This window comes from Misgurnus anguillicaudatus, unplaced genomic scaffold (genome assembly GCF_027580225.2).
Source record: "Misgurnus anguillicaudatus unplaced genomic scaffold, ASM2758022v2 HiC_scaffold_26, whole genome shotgun sequence".
Taxonomy (NCBI): domain Eukaryota; kingdom Metazoa; phylum Chordata; class Actinopteri; order Cypriniformes; family Cobitidae; genus Misgurnus; species Misgurnus anguillicaudatus.
Genome location: NW_027395276.1, coordinates 2,453,971 through 2,466,167, shown reverse-complemented (window position 1 = coordinate 2,466,167; position 12,197 = coordinate 2,453,971). Strand labels below are relative to the sequence as shown.

The 12,197-nt window shown below is 37.6% G+C and overlaps 1 protein-coding gene across 1 annotated transcript in view; it reads right to left on the bottom strand.

Annotated features, from left to right (window-relative positions):
* The window catches only part of LOC141362435 (acetyl-coenzyme A synthetase, cytoplasmic-like), a 29,606-nt gene that overhangs the window by 15,292 nt on the left and 2,117 nt on the right, over nucleotides 1-12,197 (bottom strand). The window contains exons 3-7 of the mRNA XM_073864512.1: nucleotides 10,892-10,983; nucleotides 10,198-10,301; nucleotides 7,578-7,650; nucleotides 4,656-4,731; nucleotides 3,114-3,189 (exon numbers count right to left, since the gene is read on the bottom strand). Coding sequence (XP_073720613.1) covers nucleotides 3,114-3,189; nucleotides 4,656-4,731; nucleotides 7,578-7,650; nucleotides 10,198-10,301; nucleotides 10,892-10,983 — 421 coding nt within the window. The remainder of the gene's footprint in view (nucleotides 1-3,113; nucleotides 3,190-4,655; nucleotides 4,732-7,577; nucleotides 7,651-10,197; nucleotides 10,302-10,891; nucleotides 10,984-12,197) is intronic.

Below are 12,197 nucleotides of genomic sequence, written 5' to 3'. Positions count from 1 at the left end.
TGGCACACCCCGGAGTTGTGGTCCTCCTCAGAATCCACACTTTGATGACATCATGTAGTGCAGACTTTAGGGCCCCTTGAGGCCCTGTCCCAAATGGCACACTCCGGACTTGTGGTCCTCCTCAGAGTCCACACTGTGATGACATCATGTAGTACAGACTTTAGGGACCCTTGAGGCCCTGTCCCAAATGGCACACTCCGGACATGTGGTCCTCCTCAGGGTCCACACTTTGATGACATCATGTAGTGCAGACTTTAGGGACCCTTGAGGCCCTGTCCCAAATGGCACACTCCGGACTTGTGGTCCTCCTCAGGGTCCATACTTTGATGACATCATGTAGTGCAGACTTTAGGGACCCTTGAGGCCCTGTCCCAAATGGCACACTCTGGACTTGTGGTCCTCCTCATAGTCCACACTTTGATGATATCATTTAGTGCAGATTTTAGGGCCCCTTGAGGCCCTGTCCCAAATGGCACACTCCGGACTTGTGGTCCTCCTCAGAGTCCACACTTTGATGACATCATGTAGTGCAGACTTTAGGGACCCTTGAGGCCCTGTCCCAAATGGCACACTCTGGACTTGTGGTCCTCCTCATAGTCTACACTTTGATGATATCATTTAGTGCAGATTTTAGGGCCCCTTGAGGCCCTGTCCCAAATGGCACACTCCGGACTTGTGGTCCTCCTCAGAGTCCACCCTTTGATGACATCATGTAGTGCAGACTTTAGGGACCCTTGATGCGAGTCCACGTGGGTGCACCGGAGTCGTATTTTTGGACAGACTCGAGCGTTACACCGGAAATAGGTAGAGAAGTTGCCCGTCAGTGTGAACTCCTCCCTTCCGTCCAGGCACGTGCACACATAGACATCAAAGGGGGCTTGAGCACCTGCCCTTTTTATTCCTGGAGAGAAAGTGCCCTTTTTTTCTGGGGTGCTTTTTAAAAAAAACAATAATATGATCTTTATACATATAACAACTGATGTCTGTCTGTTTCTTGTGTTTTTTACTTGTTGCTTACTTAATTTAACATGAATTTATTCAGGAATCATTTAAATGAGATTTAAACTCTTATATAAAGAAAAATAGCGCTATTTGTGGCACACAAACGGTTAACAGATGAGTCCCGCCTCCAAAATTCACATCGCTAATATGATTGGCTTTACCTTTCCTTAGTCCCGCCTCTCTAACTTACTTTGCTTTATGATTGGCTTGTCTACACTCGTGCTGCATCATTCGCGCTTCAAGCGCCAAAGCGCCTGAACGAGAGACGCGATCATGTGCATGATTATGCAGGCAGCTACCGGTAAGTGTGTGAGGAAGAAAGCATTCTTATATTAACAGTTTTATGCATAAAATATGGGACACGTTGTTACACATAACGATTCAGGGACATTGTTTTCCATGGCAATCCCATATTAACCTGAAGAGTTACAAACTTGTAACAGTGTAGTGTATAGTGTAAACAGACTGCTCATAAAATAATAAAGCACAAACAATAAAATAATTGCTAACTACAGTAGTAAGCTTTTTTTGCGTTTTTTGTAATGTCTGTTAAATAAGTATAATGTGTTATACTGGAGTGCTGGAGTAGATTGGGAAGAAATCTGATGGTTCAGTATTTTACTTGCCCAGTCAGAATTTTCACTGACATCACAAAAAAGTAAAATATAAAATACAAATAAAATAGGCCTAATCTATATTTGTTGTTTCTGACATGTGTAACCCTAATAAATATGAAACCTAAGATTAAAGGTGCCATAGGATGTGTTGTCATAATATGTTAAATTGTTCTTTGACAATTACATAGAAGGTATGTTGCTTTATTAAGTGCAAAAATTATCCAAAAACGTTTTTACATGTCTATTTACAACCCTAGAATTTGTCATTTTAATTAAATCGTCTATTTTTGCCCTATTTGAAAGGGCCATGAATAATAATGTTGAGCTCTGCTCTGCTTGCTCTGCTCTGAGGCTCATGCCAGAAGCTCACATTAGTAAACAGACCTTATATTTTGAGCCCTTATCAGACAAAAATACATTTTGAGTAACAACTAACAACTAATCAGCTAAACGTTAGCATATGATATAGCATTTATTGGCGTGTAGCGCTAACTCAGCTGTCACAACTTTGTTATTAGCATTTTAAATTTGTAATTAATATGTAATTTAATGTTTTCAAAACATGCACATTGTGTAATGGCTTCCTTTGCTGCTCTATAAACATAGACTACTAAGGAGACCATGATGTCTGTGTGAACTGATTATTTTGTAGACATCTTTTGAAAATTAAACAATTGCGTGAGTTTGAGGAAGATAAAATTAATTAACTTTTTAAATATTTTTTAAAAAAGGAAGTCAGAATTGTGTTAATATACTTTTTGTTTAAAAAAAAACATAATTATGAAAGGTGCCCTTTATTTCACTTGAGCCCCTGCCCCTCAAAATGTCTGTGCACGTCCCTGCTTCCGTCGTCTGATTGCTCTTTCGCAATGACTTCTGGGTTTGTAAAGTGCGCGAAGCCTGCTGCAGTGCGGGCTTCGCTGAAGACCGCATCAAGGGGGCAAAAGAGGCACTGATGAGCACACTTCAAAGCGTAAAAATGACAGATGGGACACCCTACAGACTCATAGACTAAGCGAGCACGCGCAATTTAAGGCCACGAGACCGAAAGTCCACATGAAGTGCACAATTTGGGACAGGGCCTTCGACTGTTAATGATGAGGTAGAGCGAGAACACAAGGACGCAAGATCGCTGAAGAACGCATGTTGAGAAACAGCCTATGTACTGCACTGCTATACACTGTAAAAAGTTAACTTAAAAATTAATTAATACCTAAAAAACAATAACAGTAACACCAAAAAATGTAAGTTATTTTAATGTAATTTTTTCATTTAAAGTCTTTTTTTACTTAAACATGTAAGTTGAAACAACTTAATTTTTTAGGTGTTACCAATTAAATATATTTTTTTAAGTTGATCCAACTTTTACCTTTTTTACAGTGTATGGTCGAAATGACAGAAATGCTTCTTGATGTGTGTGTATGATGTACGAGAGCTCTTATTATATATTGTTTTATCAATATTTTATAATAATTTCTGGATGAACTATTGTACCTGTAGTTTGTTGGAAGCGTCAGTGTTTGTGATGAAGGCGTGATGTTTCACCACCACACATTTCTGAACACATATGCTAAGAGAAAAATATCAAAAAGTAAAAATGATCAGATTAACAACAGAAACTGTAGCACATAATGACTCAGATATCTGATGACACATCCAAATGATGAAACCACTCTAAAATCACTTTTATCATTCAACAAGCAAAAATCATAAGTCTGATAGCTTAGATAAGTAATATAACATCTTGGCAGCAGTTTGTCTCTATCAAATATTTTGTCTCTTACACTTCTAATGGATTGATATATCACGTAGTGTGTAAAGTCGTGCAATACATATGCCAAATAAATTTTTTTGAGTGCATACAGTATGATACGCCAGTCCTTCCCCTTCACTTAATACAGCGCATCTTTTGTGTCGTTTTATGAATTGGTTTCTTATTTTTTGGCTGGGTTTTTTTCTGTCGCTTTGGTTTGGGGTTAGATTTAGGATTTGCTTTAGGATGTCATATAAAATATAGGTTTCTCCATGTTTTTGTCTATTTCTAAACTGTGGTCGCTTGGAGTTGGGGTTAGATTTGGGTTAGGGCAGTGGTTCTTGAACTTTTTTGGGGTACGGCCTCCCTTGTGTATGGTGCATCCCTTCATGCCTCCCGAAAGATAATATATGACATAAAACATTCCAAAACTTCCAGAACCACTGAGTTAGGATGTCATATAATGTAACAAAAACCCAAGCGAAAATGAAAAGTAATTAAACGGGAAGGACTGGTGTATCATATGCACTCAAATTTGAAATTTGCCGTTTGTATTGCACGACTTTTCACACTGCGTGCTATTTATATGCAAATCATGAGAATGGGCTGGATTGATTGCCGTTCTTCTTACTTTTTTAAGTCAGTTTGGCTGCCTAAATATAAATAGTAATACTGATGCAACGGCACAAATGATACCTGTGTGTATTCATATCACTGCATTATGTCAATGGTTTGAGTAATAACCATCAACACCTGATGCACAGAAATAATTATCGACAACCATCTGGTGACACGTTGCACAACACGGTCTCATTCTGTAACATGTGTTTTTTTTTTGGCACTCTGATGCTGATGTCTCATTTCACACATCATAATAGCGATATAAAAAGGAGGCTTCCAAACCGTGCTGTTGCCCGGCAACCCTTGATAGATTCCAAATGGGTGACACTGGAACGGGCTGATGGTTTGGTGCAGATTGAGTTAGAGGATTTTAAAGGTATAGTATTCCCATTTACTCACCTTCATGTTGATCTAAACTTTTTTCTTATACATATTGACAACCACAGTATTTGTTTTTCCTACTATGGAAGTCAATGGGTGCAGTCATCTGCATGCTTACGATCTACTGTATGTTTAAAAATATTTTCTTTTGTGTACTAAAAAAAACTCATACAGGTTTAGATCAACATGAAGGTGAGTGAATGATTACAAAATTGTAATTTTTAGGTGAACTATCCTTTTTTAAAAAGAAGAGGATATTAAAAATAAAGATGTACATGTACCTCCCCTTGCAACGCTCCAGAGCTTCATCTGCAATCTTCTTCAGATTGATCAGTTTGTCACCTCTGTAAACGCCATCTGTGGGTCACATACACACAAAGAGAAAGCAAACGCATGAAAAAAGAGAAAGAACAGGTGTTAAAATTAGGGCTGATTTAGATCTCACTGGCCACCCAAAGCATTCTGGGCAAATAATTGACCGAAGCTTTGTTAACATGACAAGCTCCCATGTGACTGCTGGTTTTAAATGATTTACAACAGTGGTTCTCAAACTGGGGGCATGAGATGGTGCAAAAAGTAACTTTAATGTCAATAGTAGAACTTCAGCCTAAATGCTAGCATATAGCATTAATTAGCATATAGCGCTAACTCAGCAGTCATAGCTTGTGTCTGTATTATGTTGAGATTGGCTTGTTTTCCAGCAGTCTTTTGCATGCAGCAGGTTTACATAAAAATTAGGAAACAAACGCGTTTAAGGCTCACAATATTCCATTACTATGTACAGAACGCATCTATGCTGAGGTAAATACAGTTTTTTATTCTATGGCACCTTTAATAAGTAATGCTGCGTTCACACCAGCCGCGGTAGAGGCGTCAAGGGTAAGTGATTTCAATGCGCTTCTGGAGGTCTCGCGGCACGAATGAGGCGTTAAGCGCGCCGTTGTAGACACAATTCCGCCTCATTCGCACGTCTAGTTCATGCAAATTGAGCATTGCTGCGATTTGAAAAATTTGAACTTTGGCGGAAAAACGCGCCATGTTAACCAATCAGGAGATTGCTCTAGTAGTGACATGATTACAGGAAGCGAACGGAGTCGCAAAGCCCCTCCCATGACGCAAATTTCTGCGTGAATGTCTCGATGACTAGAATTTCAAGTGCGGCTTTTACGTGCGAACGAAGCCAATATACTCAAAATGTTTAAGCGGCAAACTAGAAGCGGTAGACGTGAATTTGACACCTCAAATGTGGCTGGTGAAAACCTACAGTAATGCTACGTACACACCAAACAGGGGGCATTGCGTTACTCGCTCTAGATTACTCACGGGATTTAATTTTGTGTCATGCAAATTTTTCGCTCGAGTTGAATATTGTCAACTTGGGCGAAGACGCGTTTAAGGCGAATGGTGCGTGTTTTCATGGCAAACTCGCCACCCATATCACATCATTCGCATCGCCCCACATGAGGATGCGTCTGATCGCGTCTTTGCATTGACTTTGTATGTAATCTACTAACGCAAATCGTTGAACTCACATTTAGTGTGAACCCACAGTAAGGGATTATGTATAGGCAACTGGTTGTTATCACAGAAATAGGCAGGGTTTATTTCGCTATACAAACCTGCTGCCTCTACATTATCCTGCATATTACATTACTATTTACCTCATAAGTAAGGTAAGGAACATTAAATATTGATTTGTAATATTTTATTTGCTAATTTTTAATGAATGCAGACCTTCCACAAGATAGACCTGTTTACTTTCGGGTTTAAGGTAGGACAGGTCTTTGTTTAATCATTTGTAAATATAATGCCGGATATGTTATTAAAAGACATTTTGTGTAATTATTAAACTGTACATGTCAAAATTATTTGCAGCTGTGTGTTATTAGTTTCAGGCGGTTGCCATCTGGAATAGGGAATGTGGAGTTGACGTCACGCTGTGTTGGATTATGTGTAATCCGCCATCTTTGCAGGCACGCGTCCTATCCCGCTGTATTTGAGTTAATGTATTGGAGGTTGTTTTTGTATTTTCTGTCGAGATTTTAATAAACTTCGATATGTTTGGTCAGTACTGCTCGATCAAGCAAGTCACGCGATCGTTCAGGGAGGAAACTGAACAACGGAATACGTTTTTCCAGCTTTTATTCGTGGAAAAAACAAAGGAAGCCGGTGCAGGAGCTGACGAAAAGATCGCGTGGTTTGCATGCTGTAATCAGGAGAAAAACGTTTACTTTTCAAAAAAAATCCCTGCATCAGCGAGAGTGTGTTCGCTGCATTTTCAGTCATTCAGTAATTTGTGATTAATAAAAGCAGAACCACTTAAATTGTCTTGTTTTTATGCTAACACTGTCAAACTAACTTGCAAATGTAAGTTATTGATTGATTCATTCATTCATTTCTGATCACCCTAAACACATGAGTTATAAAAATAAATATTTAGACAATTTTGACGATTGTTACACATATTTTTTATTAAATGCAACTGCTCAAACCAACTGCTTGTGACTCTTTAAATAACAACGTTAGCTAAATGTTTAGCATTTTGTTTGTTTTAATAACTTGGCCAAAACAGAAGTGCCATCTTTTGAACATGTGTTGATTCATCGCGCAGAATACAACGGAGAAATTATTTTATAGAATCATTAAGGTACGTAGGTATTAACACATTGTCAGTAAATAGCTGGTTTGCCAACCATAAAACTCCAAAAGAAGAAGTGTCACTTTACTATAAGCTTGAAGGGATTTATAGCTCTTAAACTCCTGCAAAGTGTAAATAAAGTCCTGCAAAAACAAGGTAATTGACCAGATATGTAAGCGGAGGTCCGTAATCCAGTCTTGGGCTGCTAAATCATATGGATCTATGTTGTTTATTTGTCCAAATAAAGTTTTTTGGCAGTAGCATTTAGTTTATCCCGATAGGGTCCCTTCTCTTGTTCTTTCAACTTCTCGATATCTTCCGTTTTTCTTCAAATTTACCTAGTTTTAGCTTAACATGCCCAGAATTAAATGGCATAGCGGTCGTCGGTGCCTCTAAACATGGCGCCCACGTCCCATAATGCAACACTGCGGTGACGTACATTAACATTCCCTATAATATACCTGGAAATGTCGCAACTGGCCAATTTTTTTAGAGAGCCGTGTAATACAGAGAATTAACAACTTCTTTCTGGTAAGATGATGCTATAGGGTAAAACCATAGTTACCTGCTGTTACCAGTATATTACACCGAGCATCCACGATTCTCTCACACAGGGACTCTGAGGAGAAGCCTGCAAACTGACACAGAAAGACAGGAGAAGAATTTTTAGTATACAAAGTACAAAATTAGTGCATGAAAATAGAGCACTAAGTACAGTATAGAAGTGTACTACTTTTTTACCTGAGTAGATATGGTGCCAATCCCTCCTTCATTAAAACGATTGTGGGATTTTTGTTTGTTATCTAATTGCTTAGAAAGTAAGACGAGTAGTTATACGAGCAAGTTTGGTGGTACAAAATAAAACGTAGCGCTTTTCTAAGCGGATTTAAAAGAGGAACTATATTTTATGGCGTAATAGCACTTTTGGGAGTACTTCAACTCGGCGCAGTAACACCCTCCCTCTCCCATTATGAGAGTGAGAAGGGGAGCGGATTTTTCAGGCGAGTCGAAGTACTCCCAAAAGTGCTATTACGCCATAAAATATAGTTCCTCTTTTAAATCCGCTTAGAAAAGCGCTGCGTTTTATTTTGTACCACCAAACTTGCTCGTATAACTACTCGTCTTAAATAGGAAAAACGTTGATGTGTTTGGTCACTTCTAACTTTATCTCTAAATGGTACATGAATGGGGCTAAGCTAAATGCTATCGAAGCGTCGCAGCGCGCTCCAGCGCTTACGTGCACGCACACAGATGATAGAGGGATTTATCAACAATTCTAGGTTAAGGTAATAACATATTTTAATATTGAAAATGAGTAGACTATTCCTTTAAGATAAAGGAAGTATAAAAGTTTATGAGAAGTAAAGAAGTTTATCTGAATATTGGGCTGTAATAGGAAAAAGCATTTCACATTTGAATATAATTTAGGATAAGGAGAACAATGGGCTGGCTGAAATGGGGTCATCATCTATGCATCAAATAGTTTCAATACTTTAAATACTTGATTAAAAGTGCCTGTGATATTTTTACTTCAGCTATAACCTTTACATGGCAAGAGAGTCTTGGCTGGTAAAAATAGTCATGGTGGGGTAAATGAGGGCACATTCATTAAATACACATTAACAATATTCCTGCTAAAGCTGAGACAAAGTTTAAACCATTTTAAAATCACATACTATACAATTTCAAGAACTGACCCTGATGTTCATAAAAACATAATTAAAAGTCAAAAATGTAGCTAATTTATTCAAAGTCAAATGTCCCCCTTAGATTGGAGAGAAAAAGACCTTATTTAAGCAATAAGGTACGAGAGGCTGTGCTGTATCGTGAATAAGTAACGGCTGAAGGGCGTTGTTAGGCACGACGCGAAGCGGAGTGCCTGCAACCCCTTCAGCCGTTACTTATTCACGATACAGCACTTGCCTCGAGTACCTTATTGCTTTTATAAAACGGTTACCACACAATATTAAAGTAAAAAAAATATTAGTGCAACTTTCATGAAGTTAAATCAATAAAAGCATTCCTTCCGCTAGAAAAAATAGTCCCTGACTGCGAACAACAACATGAAAGCTCAAATAAAAACAACAAACTGTTCTCAGACTTTGTCTCATTATATGTTTATGTGTTGCTAAGGGTGTTGCTAAGGGCGCAGTGATATTAAATAGAACCGTTGGGTGAAGCGGTCATAGCAGTGCTTTATTGTGAATAAAGCACACCTATTGACCAATCAGAATCAAGGATTGGAACTAACCGTTTTATAAAGTATTATAATGTCTGACCAACAATAAATTAAACATTATTTCAACTGTGGCATACTATGGGCAGTATCTATATGTTTTGACCATTTTTACAAGATGTAACATAAGTCTCAGGTGTGCCTAGAATGTGTCTTTGAAGTTTCAGCTCAAAATACCCCACAAATCATTAATTACATCATGTCCAAAATGCCCATATTTGGACGAGAGCGTAAAAGTGCTGTTTTTATGTGTGTACCTTTAAATGCAAATGAGCTAAAGTTTCTCACTTCTTTACCAACTGATAGTGAGCACTTTTGTCACGATCACAAGCTTTTGGCTGAAAATAGATCTGATTCCTGTGAATACAGTCTGGGACAATAGTATCTTTAGCCGCATCAGCGCTGCTAACAAACATATTTAGAATTTTTTTTGGTAAAATTAACCAGTCAGTCAGTGGCCATGGGCGGGGCTTTGTCGCTGTAACATCACATTAACAAAACATTAATCAAAACAGCATGTCTAATGAGACTGCTTTGGTTTTATGGGGATTAAAAAAGTGGGTGTTTTTTTATTGTAGGGTGGTTGCTCACATACTGCTAACATACATTTATGTCTAAACAAACACATTGTAAAGGTTTATTTATGCATAATATGGGTTCTTCAATAAATATATTGACCATTCATTGTAATCACAGATCAAAGATACGTAAACATGTGTGCACTGTTTTATGCTCATATTTAAAAGAAACAATTACTGAGATAATATAGTAAAAAACTGGCTTAAAAAGTTGAACAGTGATATCAATGCCAATGTAATGGGTTTACTTTTCATACTAATGCATTGTATACATTGAATGCACTACAAGTCACTGAATAAATGACAAATACATAAGGGTGAGTGAATGTGATTCAGTTATGCAGTTTAATAAAAATCATAGTTTTGCTTACCACAATAGAGTGAACCGCCCCAATTCTAGCACAGGCCAACATTGTGTACACCAGCTCTGGAATCATGGGAAGGTAAATGGCCACCTTGTCCCCCTTTTTTACACCTGGACCACAGACACAAAACATCAAGATCGGAAAAAACTCAAAAGAGTTCATAGTACGTAAACTGTTTAGTTAAGTTAAAACCACTTGGTTTTGCGAGTCAAATCAACCTATTTTTAGCATGAATCACATTATTATTTCAAGTTTTTACCTGTGATATTTCAACTTGTTTTTATAAGTTAAAGTAACAAAATATATGTTGATTTGACAAAAATGCTGCATTTTTTTACAGTGTATAGTCATGTCCGACTAAAACAAACACTGATCCCCATAATGGCCACTTTAAATGAAGCAGCCAACAATTAAACCTAAGTTAAGACGATAACTCTACAAATAAGATGTAAAATACAATTTTAGGTTTCAAACAGAGATGGTGATAGAGAGGAAAAAGTTACATATTGCAGCTTTTAACTCTGCTTCAATGTTACTTTGTAACAAAGATCACTCACTGATTTCACATTAGTTTCGATCTTTGATATGACCTTACTCAGTCAATATTAAAGATATCAAGGTTATATTTTTACGTTATGCAGGATGATTTTATATTTCAGCTGGGTTTATTTGCAGGTATATTTCCAGATAATGTTATTACCAAGCAGCTTTAGAGCATTAGCACATCGGCACACTTGTCTCAACAGCCGACTGTAGGTGATGGTCAGGTGATGATCAGGTGAGTTACCTTCCCTGGAGAAAACAATGATACTGTCAAAAAAATAATTCATAACAATGCATTTCACCTTATTTGAATGCCTGCATGCACATGTGTCCCATTTTTACTGGAAAAGATAAGGTGTCTTTGGCAGAGCTGCCCGTATTAGACTTGGATGTCTATCAGCTACTGTATGTGTTTGGCCCTGTTTATTGCACAAGCAAAAGAAGAGTCAACTCAGCAGACCGACATATGCCAACCTAAAATGTGAGAAGTGCATGCAAATGTAAGACCTTGTTAAGATGCTATTGTGGTTGGCAGGGCCTGAGACTTTGCACAGTACTGTTTATACCTGCTTTTAGTGGCTAAACCTCTGCACGTGTCCGCTTGTTGGTTAATGTCTTACTGAATTATTTGCTCTGCGTGGTTGCTGTTGTTGTTTTTTTCGCCGGCTATAAGAACAGAACTGTCTGCCAAAAACACCTTATCAAATGTGCCAGAGAAGAAAGTCTAGACTGGATTGTAGGAACTACAGCCAGGAATCTGTCCTGAGAACATGTTTTATGCAAACTTCTATGAGGGTTTTAAATCCAAGTTGAACATATCCCCATCTCACACAATTTATCAAGCATATTACATTGTTATGAGTATTATCTTAAAAATAAAGGTGCTTCAAGATGCCATATAAGACATTTTTGGCTGAATGGATCCATAAAGAACCTTTAAAGGGATAGTTCACCCAAAAATTAAAATGTTGTCATCATTTACTCACACTCATGTTGTCACAAACCTGTATACATTTCTTTGTTCTACTGAACACGAAGGAAGATATTTTGAGGAATGTTTAACCAAACCGATCGGAGGCCCCATTCACTTTCATAGTATTCTCTTTTCCTACTATAGAATTGAACGGGGTTTATGACGAGTTTGAATACAAACATTCCTCAAAATATCTTCCTTTGTGTATATCAAAACAAAGAAAATTTTATACAGGTTTGTAACAATAGAATGAGAAAAATGATGATCGAATTTTCTTTTTTGGGCAAACTATCCCTTTAACATCTGAAGAATCTTCTGTTTCAAAAAAAAAATGGTTCTAAGGACTTTTGACTAAATGGTTCTTTGAGGAACCAAAAATAATTCTATGGCATCACCGTAAAGAACCTTTTAAGCACTTTTATTTTTAAAAACGTGTAACAGTTTTGATCTGAAACCTACTGTTGCAAAGTCTATTTATATTTCAAAGCAT